The 19,833-nt window shown below is 45.4% G+C and overlaps 1 protein-coding gene across 1 annotated transcript in view; it reads left to right on the plus strand.

Annotated features, from left to right (window-relative positions):
* Positions 1 to 18,777, plus strand: part of LOC147640047 (cytochrome P450 704C1-like) — a 46,043-nt gene extending 27,266 nt beyond the window's left edge. Inside the window, exons 3-6 of the mRNA XM_086776535.1 lie at positions 16,315 to 16,599; positions 16,929 to 17,300; positions 18,103 to 18,306; positions 18,446 to 18,777. Coding sequence (XP_086632661.1) covers positions 16,315 to 16,599; positions 16,929 to 17,300; positions 18,103 to 18,306; positions 18,446 to 18,628 — 1,044 coding nt within the window. The 3' untranslated portion in view covers positions 18,629 to 18,777. The remainder of the gene's footprint in view (positions 1 to 16,314; positions 16,600 to 16,928; positions 17,301 to 18,102; positions 18,307 to 18,445) is intronic.
* Positions 18,778 to 19,833: the final 1,056 nt, after the last annotated feature.

Genomic DNA, 19,833 nt, shown 5'->3' on the forward strand with positions numbered 1-19,833 from the left:
TCCTTGGCTGGGAGGGTGGTGGTGGCAAATCAGGTGCTGTTAGCGACCATGTGGTACATTACGTCTTGCTGGATTTTCTCGAGCTCTTGCATCAGCCAAGTACAGAGGCTGATCAGGAACTTTCTGTGGTCTGGGCGGGACGGTCAGCCAGCTCGGGCAAAGGTTGCATGGGCAATTATTACACTTCCGCTGGCTCAGGGCGGTTTGGGCATTATAGATCCAGTCGATCAGAGCAGAGCCTTATTGGGGAAGCTTATTGTTCGGGGGTTGCTTCCAGGCGCTGAGCCGTGGAAAGAGCTCCTCTTGCAGCGACTGCAGGCTCGGGCGCCCCCTGCAGGGGGTACTTGGGCACCAGAGATTCGCTGGATCTTCATAGAGATGAGGAGGACAGGCCTCAGTAGAGGATGGGAGGACAGATTTGCCTTGAGTATCCTGAGAGCTTGGGAGCTGCTGAGACCGGGGCTCTCTCAGCGGCCTCCTTCTTGTGTTGAGGAGCGGGCCAGGCAGCCGCTCATCTGGAGCCCAGCGGTTCGCACGGAGCAGGGTCATATGCTGGGTTCTCGGCCTCGTCTAGCCTGGGGACCTTTAGCGGCAGGCCCAGCTCGTAGTTTTGGAGACTGGCAGGCTTTCTGCAGTCTACCAGAGGAGATCCAGGTGGAGAGGCTGAGTCACTTCAGAGGGGGGTTGATTATGAGGGATGATATACAGGAGGCTCTCACAGAGGAGTGGTTCACGCCTCTCGAGCCAGTGGCCCCACGGTGGATGGGAGCCTTTACACAGTTGGAGATCCTGATTGCTGTCAGAGCTAGCACTGAGGATGGCAGATGCCTCTACTATGAGATTCAGGATGAGGGTAGACTCCAGAGAGTGGAGGTGGAGTCGCCTTTGGTTGCAGAGTGCACCTTTCAGAGGATTCGGGTAGTGGCAGCCGCTTCTCGGAAGTGGCATATTGACCCCGACCCTGCTGATGTGCTCCTGGATTGGCGCATATGGGCATATGCAGCACGCCCCTTGGCTACAGTGGGACCCCGGGGAGTACGAGTGGCATGATCCTTATGCATCCCTTGAGGCCACAGAGATCACCTTTTTCCAGTATACTGTTCGGCTGGGACGGCATATTTTGACGGCGAGGAGGACGGTTTCTCCGGCGGCAGCGGGGCATTGGCGATTGCAGGGACTCTCACAGGAGTTCCTGGAGGACTTCTGGGCTCGGCTCTGGGCTAGTCGGCAGGCCCGCAGGATCTCGGCTTTTCAGTGGGCTGGTCGCCCACAGGGGCTCAGCAGTTGGCACCTGGCTTGTTTACAGCGGTCTTCCGGCGGCCTGCGTTCGATGCGGCCACCCTATGGAGACACAGAGACATTGCCTTTGGGATTGCCCTCAGGCACAGCAGATTTGGCTGCGGATGCTGCATATTCTGGCCCCCCTCTCTCCAGAGGGTATGTTTACGTGGGGCGCCGCTGCTTGGTCGACTTCGTCAGGGCCTGCTATGGGCTATGAGATGGAGCAGGGCAGTCAGGCCATCAGATTTATTAGGGGCCAGCCTCGCCTGGTTCCGGCACCGGATTTCTCGTCCGCCAGCTGGACACAAGAGAGGGATTTACGATGGGAGCTCCTCAGCAGCCTCACCATCTGGTTCACCTGGAGGGCCCGGTGTTTCACGGCCTTTGAGGGGAGACTGGAGCCACCAGCAGAGACTATACGGGGGATTTGGCAGGAGTTGATCCACACCCTACGAGGACAGTATGACCGCATCCGGGGCGACTCGGACGAGGCGATCTTGCGGCGCCAGGCTTTTCACACCACCTGGCGCAGCGGCCCCTTCTACACCTTACACACGGGATCCCCCCGTTGGCATTACAGGCCACCTGTTTGGCTATTCCCCCCCCCTATTGTATGATTTAGCCCTTCAGTCCTTAGTACTGATGCTTGTATTTTGCAGCACCTAGGGAGAGTCTCCCGGGCTGCCTTGCTGGATTCACTACTCTTTTTCTCTTATGAGCAGGAGAGATCTTTTGTAGCCCTACGGGCGTTTTTATATAACTAATGAAAGGATCTTTTCTCGGAAAAAAATAAATAAATAAATCAATACGTGTATGCCAAGGCTTTCCAAGCAATATATCACAACCATTCAAAGGTGCCACAAGAAAATCCTCAAGATCCACATAGCCTTGAATGTGTATACGCAACTTGCCAAAAATAGGCATGACCTGCACTTCTCTACCAACAAAGGCAGCCCCTGCTTCAATTTGAGGACCCATGTCCTCCACTTCAATACCCAAAGCAGTTGCCATCTGAGTGGATATGAAATTTTTAGATGCACAATCATCAAACATGAACAAAGCGGACTGATCTTTAAGCTGTCCCCAAGCTTTACATACAACTCTATCGTTGCTATCATGTGAAGTGTTGCCCTACACATCCGGAACCATATGCACATTAGGTTTTGATGCATTTGCATTATCACGCTTCTTCTTGTTTGGGCATGCCTTTGCAATATGCTCGGTGCTACCACAAGTAAAGCATTTCCCCTCACTCATATATTGCTTTTTCTACTCCGGAGTGAGACCATAGTCTCTCAGTTTGAAGGGACGCTTCTTGGTTTGTTATTTTGAGCCTTTGGACCATTTTTATCTTGGTTTTGGTCCTTTTTAGGTGGCTGTCCATCATTTTGCAGGTTTTGGACAGCCCTCTCTTTGCCTTGAAATGAGGGTTTAGCTTTATTGGATCGACTCAATTTGAGTTCCAATAACTCGGTGGCGGTGGCGGCTGCGATTAATTGGTGCAAGGTATGACTAGGATACATTTGTAGTCCCGCTTTGTACACGGGTTGCAATCCCGATTGAAACCTTCTCTTCCTTTCCGCCTCGGTGACATGCATAAATGGAGACACCTCCAAAAGCAATTTCCAAAACTTTTGTACATATACATTTACCGTTTCCCCCTCATTTTGCTTTACCCAATCCCACTTCATTGTTATCTCATTCAATGCATTGGGGGAGGCAAGAATTGAGCATAGAACCTCTCCTTGAACTCTTCCCATGATCTAACAGGATTCGGTGAGAGCTTCTCCGTGAGCCACCAATGGGCAGCAGTGCCTTTCATGAACATGCTTACATGCCGGATCATGGATATCTGAGTGAAATCCTCATCACTGAAAGCAATATCAAACTGGGCAATAAAAGCAAGTGCCTTTGATGCATCATATTCCCCATGATATGTATCAAACTTCACACATTTGTCTCCGGCTTTGAAGTCACGAGACTTTGATGCATGTGTGTGCATCTCAACATGTTTTCCCCCATGTTTGTCCATTGGGACAGCCCCTGTGATGATTGGCATCATTTTAGGACCAAAAGGTGATGCATAAGGCATAGATACATGTGCCCTGTAAGCATGAGGCATGGCTGGCCCCTCAACATGCATTGATACATTTTCAGCCATAGCTTCTCCCTCACGAGCACACTCGAAGGCATGAGTGGTATGAGAGATACGCGGAATACCTGTACCAACAGAAAATTGCAGCCCATGTTGCATGTGTTGTGCATGCACATTTTCAGCCGGCAATGACATTTGACATACATTTTGACCACTGCCATAGAAAATTTCGCCATAACCTCCTTTGTATGGCTGACCATTTTTCAATTTTTAACTCTCTAAAATCAATTAGAATCTCACCAAGAGTATTTAAATCATTCTAATGTAAACATTTTCTACTTATTTAAGAGAAACATTATGAAAAACTTGATTTTATCCATTAATCAATCATCTAGGATAAAGAATGGTGGATTTACTAAAAAAGAGAGGGGAATGCCTTTTTTCAATGAGGCATAGCATCATATTCATATTAGAGAAGACAAAAATCATTAAAAAATCATAAAATGAAATAGAAAAGAGAAGAATCTCCAACTTACAAGGAGAATTTGAGAGCTTTCCTTTGGCTTGATGGTTTGAGGGATCTACTCTTGTTTGAAACAAGAGTGGCCACCAATCTTTAGAAGAGGAAAGGTCAAAAACTAATGAATTATGAGTAAATTCACAGTTTTTGGCTCTTGGGAGAAGTAGGGTAAGAGTGCAAAAACACTATTGAGCTTAAACAAAGGAGAAGGCTTCTATTTATAGGAAAAGGTGAGCTTCTAACCAAGCCAACTGATTCTAGAATTTTCCAGATCAGTTTAGTCAATTTTTGACGGGCTACATAAGGTGTTGCTGCATGGCATGAAGTCACTAATTGTTCCTCTTCCATCGCATGGAGATTCATCCTCTTAGACATAAGTTATTGTTCGGGCACTTGTGGGGATTCCAAGACATGTGGAATGGTTGCCTCTTCTGCATAAGCATCTTCGGTACGAGCCAAGTATGCACGTGCTGCATCCCTCGGTTGCATGTGCAACTCTTGAGCAATCATTGCCATTGCATGATCCATATAAGATTCAGCTTTCTTGGCCTTCAAACGGTCATGTACCAATGGATCCTCACGGCGGTAGAGATTCAATTCTTCTTGTTGTGCATGGAGAAGAGCCTGCATACAAGTAAGTTCAGTCCTCAAGACTATGGACTCTTCTTCCTGCATCTTCTCTTTGCCACGGGACGGCCGCCCCACATATTCATGTTCCCTATTGTGCACCACATGAGTTTGCTCATCCTGTAAATTTGATAGGACTCAGTAAGGAATTAAGAATGATGGTGATCAATTTCCTACCTTGATGTCAATGGAGAGCAACGGATGACGGCAAAGGATGGAGCGTGGAGAATCAACTGATCGGCAAGGCAGAATTGAGGGCGCCAGATCTGGGTGTATTGGTAGATGAGGGCTGAGTGGAGCTGCCAACTCAGCCAATGATGGGAAGGGCAGCTGCCTTCGGGAAGCTGAGCGGCAGTGGTGCGTTATCTACTAGCTCCGCCAAACGGGCGGGGCTTGGTGGCGGTCGGCTCTAAACAGAGCGGCACTGGGCAGCAGAGGCATGCATTTCATTGTCCCTGCCTCTTGTATTAGCATCGCCAACATTCATTACATGGCTGTCTATAATGTTCTAAGTGTAGAGATAGCTAGTGTTCACGGTGATCGTCTCTCACGATAGAAGTGAAAGAGAACCGTATGCTCTGATACCAATGTAACTTGGTTGAACACAATGCTAATCAATACACTTAAATACACTAAGATTTGATGGACACTTGCTCAAAATACAAGAAGTAAATTGCTGAGTTGACAAGAGACACACAATCAGCCGGAGCGGCCGACCCCTCCCTCCAATAAAGTATATTAATCTTGGGAGAATCAAGTACATAGTGTCATGGGCATTTCTGACCAGATTTCCATACCAATGCATATGAATACAGTATTGCAAACAAGTGGTTGTCGATGTAGACTTGCTACCCACACTACCCTCTCAAGTGCCCATGTTCCCTACCATCTGCTCTCTATTGTTCCACCAACACTTGGTAGCAACAATCTACAAGAGAGCACGTAGGACAAGATAACACTTGGTAGCAACAATCTACAAGAGAGCACGTAGGACAAGATAACACTACACACGGTATGTGATCTTGTAATCCAGTTCCTCCCTCCTACTACTTGCTCCCATATTTAAGCATAAAAGCTTACCAATAGCAAGTAGAGTCGATGACAGCGGAAGTCTTCGCGATGGAAGTCCTTGGAGTGTTGAGATCTTTGATTTGTCACCTTTCTTCACGACAAAAGTCTTCAAGAGGATAAAGGAAACCTTGGGAAAGCTTCCCCTATGGTTCAACTTGAGAAAGGAGAGCTGAAATTAGGGTTTACAGCAAAAAGACCAGAAATCACAGCAATAAAGAGAGCTGTTTTGCTGAATTTCAGTCATTGGGACTGTGTAGGAGAGTGATTAGCATCCGGAAACACTCTAGGAAGCTTGAAAATCACCTTAGCAAGCTTAGAAATGGAGTTGGGAAGGAGAATGTGCAGAAAATGCAGCCCCTACAGCCCTCATGAAGGAGGCGCCAAACTCTAGAGAGAGGAAGAGGAGTGAGGTGGTGAGTTGTCCAGTGTAGGTGGCAGGCAGGTGCTTTGTGGAGCAAGCTAGAGGGGACACATGGCTGGTTACTCCCTTTGTAAAAAAGGGGATAAGGTCTGGGCGGTGGACATTGGGTTATGTCCACCTCGGGACATCAGTGCGTGTGAACACTGGGCTGATCATAATTTATAAGTGAGTTTTGGTCACCCAAAACTTAATGAAGTGTATACACACACACTTATAAATTAGTGCTAACTCCTAAGGCCAAGTTTATGACCAATACTTACCACCTGTCACATGCCACATAACCATGTGAGCAGACAGTTTCACATGCACAGTTCGCGGGCGGGCGTCCTCTTACCCGAAACTACACATTGGTCAAGCAAGCATGAAAACAGCATGCAATTTCAATTGCAAGCAAGCACATAAAGATGCTATGCAATCCAGCATTGGTATGGACAATCCCTGTTCATGAGACTATACCAAAATAGACGTGCTCCACGCAAGTACACGAGGTACCAGACCCAATGGAACACCAATCCACCAAGCATTTTCGGGCATGTACACGGAGGCACAAGTCCCAACGGAAAGCCAAGTCTACAGTATCACGTGAGTGGCATCAATCCCCGGCATAAACAACTGCCATGGACACCAGTCCAATGTACATACATGATAAGAAAGCACGAGTGGACCAATTGGGTGGCCAAATGGTGACAAACAGAGTGAGGAAGGCACTGGCTATGGCGGGATTGAAACGGGAGATCATCTCCGAGACCCTTCCACTGCAAGCCTAGAGAGATCACAGCACGTCATGCCCTCCATGATGGAGAAGAGCATTTCGACGTGACAAAAGCTGATTACGCTCCCCTCATGCTTGAGGAGGGAGCTTAGGGAGCTGCCACGTGGCCGATCCCTCGCTCGGCCACGTGTCAGTTCCCCCATCATGTTACCATAGAGCTTTATACCATCCAACTTCATCATACATCTGCAAACTACAAGCTACCATCGTTGCATGCCAACCCAACCATGCATGCCATGTTGTCCTACTTAAACCAATGTATGGCATAAACTACATGGATAATTATCCTGCTTAACGTCATACATGGCTGTGCATTAACTGGAATTCGTTAACTTGTCACTCAAATTACTTTGATGCTAAAATGAGTTTTTTCTTAATCTGTGTTCTCTTAATGCCGGGTCCAAGTTAATAAGAATGTTAATAGAACTTCGTTATCCCATTCTAATATGGGGTCTTCTCACTAATCCATGTTTAGCACCAAAGCTAAATGGCACACCTACTTGACTGATTTATGAAGAATTAAGTGCCTAACTGAATGCCAATACTTAATGCAATCACAACATAAGAGTCCACATACTAACACAATTTTGCCGTGATTTAGCACCCATATGCAAATAAATGAGTGATTAAACGCTTAAAAACTGTAGTAGATTGTTAAAAAGGGATGCCACAAAAACACATCAATAATATATACACTACATTAACATGGGTTAGAGCAGAAATTACAGAGGAGCTTATTGTCTGATGATGATGGCGATGATGAGATGTGCAAGAGGTTGTGCGTTATGAGAGGGACAGAATAAGCTGAGTACATCCGTGGAGAGGACAATGACACCATAGTGTAGGCCATGGCAAGGGTCATCATGAGCACCAGCCTCATACTTGACTTCAACAATAAGCCTTCAGCCTTGCCGCCCATTGCCATCTCCTTCATCTTAATAGAAATTGTTGGTGTGTGAGCCGTTGAGGAAGGGATGTGGAAAGTGGGGGCCAAGGGGGCGAGGCAATTCAGGCAAGTTGAAAGGCACCGCCTAGTAGTGCAAAAGGGGGAGGTTGGAAGGGGAGAGCGGCACCTCTACTGAGGCCATTAAGACCAAGGGAGTGTCGACCGACACGAAGAAGGTGCAATTGAAGCAAGAGTCCACTATCTTCAATAGCTAGAAGGGGTTATCCAAGATGGGGAAGTGCGGCACACCTCCTTATCGCTGCCTTGGTTGGGATTGGGATTGGCACTGTCCACCACCGAAAACTCCAGGAAATGCAAGGGCAAAAAATCATGCAATGTCTTTGCTGGCGGCTGAGTTGAACTTAGGGTTTGCAAAGATAGCGAAACTCATATTGCATGTGAGAAATTTCGAACTCTAAAGTATTTCTTTTTTTCGGGAGCTTACTTGTAGGTAAGGTAATGTCACTAGCCTAGACATTTCCCGGTATGAAAGGAGTCACGTGGACTCCAGGACGTCTAAATATTTGGAAAGTACAAGCTTTGGGAATGGGGGATTATCCTAGAATACAAAGGATCACACTCCTAAAACTTAGGAGAGTTGCTATTTTTGGCCCGACTCCGATGGAAATTCTGTTCGTGTCATTACGTCTAGAATTGAGCAAATACCAAGAGTTGCCAAAGTACCTATGACAAATGGGCTACCAGTTGGGATATTTTAAGAGCTGAAGATTGTGGAATTTTTGGCCTTTGGATTTGGGACGTGTGGCAGATAAGAGGAAAAAAGTGAGACAAGTATCCTCACACTTGTCAATTCAGCTCTACACATGGAATTGTAGCATTTTCTTGTTGGAAGGCAAGTCTCTTGATAGCCATCAAGAGACTATTACGGACTCTCGATTTGAGTAGGTCCAAGATAGAGGAGGACATGGCAAAGTATTCTATGTTAAGCACAACCTAGAGGCTACCGTCAGCTCTCTTGCTCCTTTTTGCTGCCCGTATTCCCTGGCGAGGGCACCTCTAGATCCATCAAAGGAGGAGGATCCAAAGGAGGAGGTTCAAGGGGAGGTTTAGGAGGAGGGTTAGGGTCAAAAGTAGAATGTGGCCTTGGAGGATCAGGATCAGGAGCAAGATGTGGTGCCACATAGCCAGATGAGTATGTATAATTTCTATAATTTGTCTGTTTTGAGCTATCATTTGTTTAAAAAATTTTATAATAGTTATATTTGGTCAATTGTATAAATTTGAATATGAGAGAGTTATCTCCTACTGCATGTTGTAATATGCAGCAGAAGTCTTCGTCTTGGAGGATCCTGTCACACAAATGCTCACACCGTCTTCTGTATCCTAAGTTTCGTAAGTTTAGCAATCCACTTTAATACTTCAAACTTTAGAGAGATGTGAGAGAGAGAGAGATGAGAACTGTACACCAGATTGGGTCCCAAATTACCCACTGAGAAGGGCCCCCTATCCCGTTAACGAGATAGTATTTGCTTTATTACTTTAGAGAGAATGATTGTGGACTGTAGAAAGCCAAACGCAAGATCTCGGAGGATCGGAAGCCTGGCTGAACTGTACACGGCTGTAGAAACACCTCAATGAACTGATCTCGATGCACTCTTCCCAAGGGCGTGAGGAAGGGCTGCACACCTGAGGCTGAGAAAGGAATGCGGTGGACTATTCTAAGCTATGTAAATATGCTGAAAATGCTTATGAATGATATGTTACCTTCACCAGATGAAGGTAGCATGTATGGATGATGCACATAAGGCGGAGGAACTGCTGTAGAACTGCTGTAGAACTGAAACGCAAGGTAAACTGTTGTAGAACTGATGCAAGACTGAAAACGCAGGCTGGACTGGACTGAACAGCAGCCGGCTCTGTTATGTGCAGAAACGCAGGTGTTGATGCTGATCTGGGGCCTGAAAGAGTGCTGAATGCAGGCACCTATGGACTGTATGCTGCGCCTAGGTCTGCAGGGGACTGAAGAGCTGCTGGACTGCTGTGAAAGATTGCTGATTTCCTGCGATAAGCTGCAGGCATAGTTGCAAGCATTCTTTGCATTCGTGCATTCGCATTCGAGAATGCCGAGTTTGCAAAAGAATGCATTGAGGGTGGATGCATTCGCATTCGTGGTGGCAGGTTAAAAAAATAATTTTTTTGGGCATAAATAGAATGTTCAAAGTCAATGCATGAAAACACAATGAAAAACTTGAAAGCTTGAAACTTAAAAGATGTTAGAATTTAGAACTTAAGACTCAAGACTCAAGATTGCTGGAAATGTACTCAATACTCATATTATCGCATAAAGAGTGAAGTACATAAGTCAGAGTACTAGACTGTAGTCCCAAGGCAAAGAGCCCAACACACTAAAAGTGAAGTGTGCTCACACGGGGAAAAAACCCTTGTCCAGCCAAGGTAAAAAGTGCCCGTGTGTGAGAGGTCATGTACATGGTGAATCGTGATCATTCATCATCTTCCTCTTCAGAGGAAGAAGATGAAGTAGCATCCTCATCTGTCTCAACAATATCAGCTTCAGCCTGCTCAGTACCAACTGCATGCATGTCCTCTTCTTCCTCATCCTCAATAGACTCACGAGCCTCTTGTGAAGAAAGAAGTCTCTCATCATCTTTCTCCTTGTTGATCATTTCCAAAGTTACCTCCACTTTCTCATACCCTCTTGCCTTGATTTTGGAAACAAGTCGAAGGTTGGTATGTATGTATACCAATTTCTCAGTGTTTGAAGGTTTCAACTTGTTCCTCTTTTTGGTATGAATGAGTGAGAAAGTGCTCCAATTTCTCTCACATGGGGAAGATGTAGTTCCTTGAGAAAGCACTCGAATGGCAAGTTGTTGCAATTTAGGGGTGCTTGCACCAAAAGACTCCCACCACTTTACCCCTTCATGCATTCTGCTTTCATCTAGAGCAAGTGGGCGAGAAAAAGTACCTTTCAATGACCTGTAATTATCCAACTCATCCATCAATGCACCTTGCTCAACAACATCTCCATGCGTATAACGCTCAATAAATGTCATCCATCCATTTTGCACCTCTTCATCTGCTTCTTGTCCCTTGCCTCTCCAAATTGGATGCAATACATAGCCTGTGGCATGAAGAGGAGAGTGCATCATGTCCCAACGGTCAACACATAAAGCCTTTACTTGGTTCAATTTGCATTCATCAACACCTGTCATTTTTTGTATGCTTTCCACCATCCTATCTGTGAGCTCATAAACTAATCCCATGGTGGCTCCCTCCCTATCAGCCATGCGAAGAATCTTCAAAATAGGTGCCATTATTTTCACAATCTGTCTTGCATCCTGCCAAAATCTTGTCTCTAACACTTTGCTTGTAATCTCCAAGCCAATAACTTTGTTCTTCACCTGTTTTGCATTTGTCCATTCATCGCTTACAACCATCTTCCTCAAGCCAGTGTAGACTCTCTCATCTAGCAAGTTTGACAATACAATAAATGTGTAAGCAAAACGTGTCTCTGCTGGCTTTAAAAGCTCCTTCTTGTTGTACCTTCGAAACATGTCCAAAAGAGTTGGCTTCCTTGTTATAAACTTCACAATCTTCTTTGCCCACTCAAGAACGGGGGAAACCCATGTCAAGCTGCCAATGTCTTCAAATAGCAAATCCAAACAATGGCATGTGCAACGCGTAAAAAAGATATGAGGCCATTGAGCCTCGACAAGCTCTCCCGCAACCACACAATTTGATGCATTGTCCATGCATACCTGCACAACATTGGTAGGACCAACATGAAGAATAGCATCTTTAAGGATACCAAAGATGAACTCTCCCGATTTCAATTGACCGCTTGTGTCAACAGCTTTTAAGAACACACTGCCATAAATACATGATGCCAGCACATTAATGATTGGCCTTTTCTTGGTGTCGGACCAGCCATCACATACAATTGTACATCCATATTTCTTCCATTTATCTCTTATGCCAAGCAAATCTCTATCTATGCATTTGACTTCATCTCTCAACTCCTTAACACGCAATGCCTCATATGAAGGTGGCTTGTATGAGGCTCCGGCTTCGCCAATGGCTTTGACCATATCCAAAAAATACGGACTTTTCACTTTGCAATGAGCAATGTCCTCTGCATAGAAGAAACGCCGCACTGCAATTGTTGCATTTTTTCTTGCTTGCAATTGCCATGCTGCTCCCAATTTTCCTTGAGAATGGCTACCCTTAGAGACTCTTTGTCTTTTGTTTGCAGAAACTGCCTCGTTACATGTACTAGAAGAACCACATACATTTGACATTGAAGCTGCCACATTTGATACATCCTGAGCAGCATCCCCCAAATCCCCCACCGCATCATCAATTGCCTTTTTATCATACATAGGATCAGCTTTGACATGCAATCGCCTGCATATATCTTTCACATCCTCTAGGGCATGCTCACATTTGTCCACACCGTGCCCTGAAATGGCTAGGATGTGAGCACGAATTCGCAAAGGCCCACCTATCCACTCATGAGGACAAAATTTACACCTGCACTGATACATCCCTCTTCCTTTCTTTTCCAAGCGGGTTACATATTCCCACTCCGGTCCCGAGGATTTTCCCATTCTCAAATCTCCAAGGCTTGAAGGCAGGAAGTCCTTCACTCGGTAGTAGAGACTCGAGAGGTGCTCGGGAGTCGGAAGCTCGCGGGTCGGAAGCCCCTTGGGCGGCTGGGCCTCGCTGTGGCCTGTAGGCTGTGGCCCGTGGGTGAGTAGAGACACTCAAGGGAGCCCGGAGCAGAGAGCGTAGGGCCTAGGCGTGTAGCTGCTCGCTTCTGCTGGAGCCTGGAGCCTGGTCGACAGTGGACACTGGATAGCGCGGAGAGGGAAGAGCGTAGGGCCCAGGGGTGTGCGCCCGCAGCCGTCACGCCGTGTAGTGCTGGTCGACAGCGCGCAGCCTCGCGAGTCGCAGGGGGCGGAAGCGCTTCCGCGTAGGCGTGTACTGCTGGTCGACAACGCGCAAGGGGCGGAAGGTGTCCGCGTAATGTTAGAAATGCCCAAAAAGTGGCCCAATTCGTAAGTGTAAAAAAAAGTGCAGGTAAAGTTTGCAAGGGGGTGCAAACTGCAAACGTTTGCAAACGTTTGCAACCCCTTGCATTCGCGAATGTTTGCAACTATGGCTGCAGGGGACTGATTGAAGCAAGCACAATACCTCTTGGCTTTAGAAGTAAAACGTAGAAGCTCCAATGAAGTTGGATTAGTCTAGGACTAAAGGCGGGGAATGCTCCTAATGCTGAGGATGAAGGTGCCTAGCTTCCTAAAGACTGAATGAATGTCTAACTAAGCCCTATGCAAGCCTATTTATACTAACTAGGGGCTAGTCAAGTTGGCTGGTCATTTATTTAATAAAGTGTTTATAAATGACAATAAATGCTAAATAAATACCATAAAATATGGAAAAAATACCAGATAAATCCTAGTAAATTTCCTAAGGCTTCTGGGATGTTCTAAATGATGCACAAGCATATGAATGCATATTATGCAAGATGCAGAGTGCTTTCTGATGCAAACCCTAAGGCTTCTACTGACTCTACATGCATGAATGATTCTCTCCAAGTGGGTTAAGGGACTTGACTGACTCACTGACTCGCTAAGGCTGAGGAATGACCTACGTAGCTCGTGCCTAACTTATCTTGGACTGAGGATGTACAATGGGGTCACGGCGTACGACAAATATCATCCTACTGGGTTCTTATATATACAAATGTTGCACTACTGATGATGAGCCAGTTTGTCACCATGCACTGAGTGCAAAGTGCATGTGACACATGCCCCTGCCATTTGTCCAATGAGTTTGGTTCAGAACCACAGAACTTGCCCACCATCAGCCTTTACGCTTGAATGGCCGAAGAATGCTATCAATCCCTAAGCAAATAATAGAGGGAGTCTTAAGCAGCTGCGAGATTACTCGATACGCTTTCGTGAAGGGGAGGCTACAATCCCACTACTTTGTGCTGCTCATGGATTTGTTCCAAGACGAAGTGCTGCTACTGCTGCCAGTGGCTACACTTTTACAATGATTGGTGCCATTTGGCAATGACCTTTTGTTCATTGGCTTGTGCTATTGCACCCTTTTCTGATTGGACCACCTTGACCTTGCTCTAATGCTATTGGACCAAATTTCTACCATTCCCTTTTCTTTCTAAAGGTGCCAGCAGCGGGTGCCCGGGGGACTAGGGCCTCCACACACTTGTTGATACCATCAATGCATATTAAAACATTTAAACATAAAAGCAGGACAAAACATCCACAAATGCTGAAAATGGAGCTTGCACATGTGACACTGCATAGAGGTCGGAATGGGCCGACCCCCCCCCCCCTTGGAGTATTTTATTACCCAAGGAGAATAATATCATGTACAAGCTTTGCGGGCCTTACTCTACCCACGGGAGATGCCAGATTATCCATATACAAATGCCACAGCCTGTAACAATGGTAGAGGCTAGTGTGTAGCAAGAGAGCCTCTATTAATGAAGAGAGAGGGCTCCAATTTATAGATTTGGGGCTCCCATAAGTGAAAATGGAAAGAGAAGGCTATGATGACAAGTGGAGAGCCACACAATAGCTGGAGTGACAAGTGTGAGGCCACTTGTCTCACTTTGATCCACTTTCTACTGACAAGTGTGAGGCAACTTGACTCACTTTGATCCACTTTCTTGCCACATGTCCCAATCTAAGAGATGGGTTCCCCATAATCTTTGCCTCTAAAAATATCCCAACTAGTAGACATTGTGTCATAGGCACTTTGCCAACTCTTGGTATCTGCTCAATTCTAGATGTAATGACGCGAACAGAATTTCCATTAGAGTCGGACCAAAAATAGCAACTCTCCTAAATTTTAGGAGCGTGGTCCTTTGTATTCTAAGATAATCCCCCATTCCCAAAGCTTGTACTTTCTAAATATTTAGACATCCTGGAGTCCACCAGATCCCTTTCATACTGGAAAATGTCCAAGCTAGTGACATCCTGCCCAGCTTCTTAAAAGTTGTCCGCAACTTTAAGCTTCTAGTTATATATTCACGATATAATCATGTCCCATCAAGTCGGTGAGACAAGACAGTCTCAAAAATCCAATATAACTATAGAATCCATGTCCCAGAGAAATGGGTGAGACTAAATAAGTCTCCATAATACCAATATCAAAATCATGTCCCAAAATAAATAGGCAAGAATTCCATGGAAGATATGCTAGACACAAACACAAGAGCCAATTGTGTCTCAATCACCAATATCAATGAGATAATCATATGCCAATGAAAATCACCAACCAGGTGCTAAGACACTTAAATAAGTGCCATGCACAGAAACTAGTGTCTCGCATAGAAACATGTGCTATGCACACAAAACAGTCCCCAACAGCTGGTATTCTTCATGGGAAGCGTTCAAGAGAGAGAGAAAGAGAGTAGCCATCATTAGGGCAGCCTCTAACGGTGGTAGACGCTAGTGTGTAGCAAGAGAGCCTCTATTAATGAAGAGAGAGCCCCAATTTATAGATTTGGGGCTCCCATGAGTGAATGGAAAGAGAAGGCGATGATGATATGTGGAGAGCCACACAATAGCTAGAGTGACAAGTGTGAGGCCACTTGTCTCACTTTGATCCTCTTTCTGACAAGTGTGAGGCCACTTGTCTCACTTTGATCCACTTTCTTACCACATGTCCCAATCTAAGAGATAGGTTCTCCTATAATCTTTGCCTCTAAAAATATCCCAACTAGTAGACATTCTGTCATAGGCACTTCGCCAACTCTTGGTATCTGCTCAATTCCAGATGTAATGACACGAACAGAATTTCCATCGGAGTCGAACCAAAAATAGCAACTCTCATAAATTTTAGGAGCGTGGTCCTTTGTATTCTAAGATAATCCCCTATTCCCAAAGCTTGTACTTTATAAATATTTAGACATCCCGGAGTCCACTAGAGCCCTTTCATACTGGAACATGTCCAGGCTGGTGACACTCTCAGAGTTATATACTTCCCTAGTTGGGATCTCGAATTGGGAAAGTGCAAGGTTAAGCATAGATTTGGAAATTAAGGGAGTCTTTAAATCAATATACCGAAACCATTCACTTCTTCTCTATACCAATTACATCTTGTTTGAAAACCACATTTCCTGCCCAATGTCCTACACATTTCAATTCATACCCAATTTTCTGCCTTTTTTCTCTTCACAAAAGTCATTGTTCCACTATTTTATGCTCATATAAAGCTCACAGATAAGCATTTTGTACAGAAACTTGGTCTATTCTAGATAACCGATACAATGAACATGCTAATGAGTGCTTTGCATGAACTGCCATTTATGCAAAACTGGTGGATTGTGCACATGGATTTCAATCTAGCAGACTAACATTTCCGGAGAACATTCGTTTAAAAACATCATAAGAATGGGTTAAACTCATGATATCTGTCCAATGCAATCCATGATTAGTACAAAATTGCAATGTTTTGCAAAAAAATTGTTTAACTATTGTAAAACAATCGTGTGTATTCTCAATAACTTAACCCACGGGATTTTGCAATGCAAATTCTAAAAGCTAACTGATTCACCCTGTGATTGAAGGATGCCTTAATGAGGATGACCTTGGACTCCGTGTGCAAGCTTAGCTTTGGAGTAGACATGGGTAACTTGTCAGAGAGCCATTCTTCTTCACACCAAGAATTTGCCAAAGCTTTTGATGGGTCAAGCAATATCATCTTTTGGAGGTTCATGGACCCTTTCTGGAAGATCAAGAGATGGCTTAGCCTCGGAACAGAAGCACAGCTTGTCAAGGACATAGCCACCATAAACAAGTATCTCTACAGTGTACTCCAGGACCGCAAGAAAGAGATGAATCAAACAGGCAATGTATGACTATTTCACATTGTTTATATGATATTTGTGATATCTTGAATTTCGTTTGTGTGCGTGATTTTCAAGCTCAGTAAATTCACCTACAGATATGTAAGATAGCATGCTAGTCCATCAAAAAGGGATTTTATTTTCCTTAAGGTGCAAAAAGATCCTCAAATTTCCATAAATTTTTTTGAAATAAATATTTGGTACAAAAAATTTGGAAAATTTAGCTAGCTCCAAATCATTAATGCGTAACTTCCAAAAATCACAATTTAAGGGTATTTGTCCTTGCATTGCTTTTGCAATGTCATTGATTGATCTTTTGAAGTGCTTTTTGGCAGGCTAAACCTGATTTGCTTTCAAGGTTTTTGGCATTAAGCAAGGATGATCCACACAATTTTACAGACAACAAGATAAGGGATATCACACTCAACTTCATGTTAGCAGGCCGTGACACGACCTCTGTCACAATGTGCTGGTTCTTCTACATGCTTATCATGAACCCACATGTAGAGGAGAAAGTTGTTCAAGAGATTCTAAGCATACTGAAAGATCAAGAGGATTTGCAAGGCGAAAGTGATGATGAGGGCCTTCCATCAGAATTAAGGATAAGGAGCTTTGCTGAAATCTTGACTTATGAGAGGCTGAGCAAGCTGCACTACCTACATGCTTGCTTTGCTGAGACCTTGCGGCTTTATCCTGCTGTCCCTATGGTATGTGCTTTCCCCCTCAAAGGCATTCCCCTTTCACAAAATTGTTACTTCAGTTCTTGTGCTAGTAGTGTGTGTGTGTGTGTGTGTGTGTGTGTGTGTGTGAGGCTTTCATTGAAAACAAAAAAACACTGGAGGACTCCACAGAAAAGGAAAGGAAACTTGTTTGTTCAAGCTTCTACCTTCCATCACTATAGAGTGGGCCTCCACAACCTTTCTGCAGACCTTACACAAAACGGCTATTCATAGGGTGCAGCTCATCACAGCCATGGGATGAGGATGGATGGGCAATCTGTCTGTCCAAGTTGCCATGGCCAACCAGCCCACAAGCATATCGCTACAAGATTTTATCCTTCAGAAGAAGGGCAGAGAAAAGAGGTTTAATATGAGCCCTTCAAATGGAATTTTGGAGTTTCTCTTCAAATTTGAGGGCTCCCTGTCCTAAACCAACACAGAATGAAATCTAAAGCCCCTTGTAATAATCATTGTTAAGAGCGCTGGGCTGGGACAACCAGTTACAGGTTTTACACACAAATGCCACTCATGGGGAGGAGCCCATCCCAACTATGGGATAACAGTGGATCGGAAATCTGCCGCACCCTCCCCCCCCCACCACCCCCCAAAGCGCCTGTGAGTTGGAACCCCAGTGGTGACAACCATTTTATGATAGAGACAATGCTATGGTAGATTTAACCTTACAATGGATCCCCTTCCACATGAATGTACTTGTAGGCAACTATCACAGTACTATACTCACTCACTAACATGGATGAGTGTGCTCTTCTTGGTGGCATGGTATGATCAGGATTCAAGGACTGCAGCAGGTGATGACACGCTACCTGATGGGACGGTTTTGAGAAAGGGAGATGTGCTGGCCTACCATGGTTATGGCATGGGAAGGATGGAGAGTGTATGGGGACCAGATGCTGGGGATTTCAAACCGGAACGCTTCCTCAAAGAAGATGGGACATTCCGTGCAGAATCACCTTTCAAGCATGTTGCATTCCACGTAATTATAATCATCTCACCAAATCAATACTCCTTAGAAAAATCATTCTTGATTAGTGATCTAATCTCTCTCTCTCTCTCTCTCTCTCTCTCTCTCTCTCTCTCTCTCTCTCTCACGAAAATTGAATGTTGAACTGCAGGCTGGGCCTCGAATGTGCTTGGGCAAGGACTTTGCGTACCTGCAGATGAAGGTCACGGCAGCGGTGCTGCTTCGCTTCCTCAAGTTCGAGGCGGTGCCCGGCCGGCGCGTGAGCTACCGCCTCATGATCACGCTCAACCAGGACGGCCTCTCCGTCAAATCCCTTCCCCGGCGCACTAGTTAGCTCGAGTACTGCAGCGATCAGAATTATTGTGGTGCCATATTGAAATAAGACTCGGGTTTATCGATCTAAATAAGACTCGGGCCTGGAGCAGGGCAGCAAAACGTTCTTTTGCATCGCATAAATGAATTAATGATTCCAGGTTTGTGAAATGTTTTCAGTGGTCCTTTCTTTTTTCAAAACCTTTGTGGAAACCTCGATTTCCTCCCTCCTGTCAGCTTTGCATGCATTGTAGTTAGGCGGTTGATGGCCGGAGAGGCAGAGAGAGCCAGGCGATGCGTCTGGACGCTCTCTCTCTCTCTCTCTCTCTCTCTCTCTCATGCAAAGGAAATGAAGTGTTGGTGGATGCCTCTTCATCTGCATGATGCCATGCACCTTGTGATGAAGGGTCAACAGAGACTGTTGGAGTTTTGTATTGTAGGGAGGGGAGGAGGGAGAGTCCAGTGTCGACGATCAGATGCCAAGAGGAGAGGAGCGTTCTCCTTGCCGGACGCCAAAGGAGAGTAGGACTCCATCGCTAAAGAGTGTCTTGCAGGCCTCAGGATGATCTCTCACCAGGTCATACAGACCCCTTATTAGGCTTGGGATCAACAATCAACAGTGGAAACCCGGCCTCACAGCGCGGGCTGTTAGTACCATTTTGTAAACTCGGCAGCACATGCCTAGGCGGGATTCAAACACGGGTCGTCTCGCAGTCCCAAGGCAAAACCCTATCATCACGCCCGTGTGCATCGATGTTCTGGATAGTTGGCCGTTAGGTCTTAAGCTTATCCCCCCCTTCGCCGGCAGTCCAACCGGCCCTACGGCGGTCATCCACAGCCAAGATTCCCCGCCGACCCGCCCGCTCGAGATTCCACCATTGATCCCATGCCAAAGGGGTCTTTATAATCCCGTGGAAGATAGTGCTAAGGGTCTTGCTGGGCAAATTTGCTTTAGTTTTTTTGGGTAGAAACTTTGATTTAAATTAGAAGAAAAGAAAAGTTACAGCTACAGCAGAGATAAAGGCTCTGCGAGGGGCACAACTGCTTACATAGTCCTGTATAGGAACATCTGAGGGCTTTCTAACAAAATAACAAGATTCTTATACTAGAGGAAAGGATTCCATCAATCATTGACAGTCGATCTCTTGAGTAGATCTTCATGAGCCTGGATTTCCAAGTCTGCCATCTTCCAAGCTTGACTTCTTGGAAAGTCTTTTGAAAATCTTC

The sequence above is a fragment of the Cibotium barometz genome, chromosome 3 (genome assembly GCF_041138505.1).
Source record: "Cibotium barometz isolate CiBa-2024 chromosome 3, ASM4113850v1, whole genome shotgun sequence".
Lineage (NCBI taxonomy): Eukaryota > Viridiplantae > Streptophyta > Polypodiopsida > Cyatheales > Cibotiaceae > Cibotium > Cibotium barometz.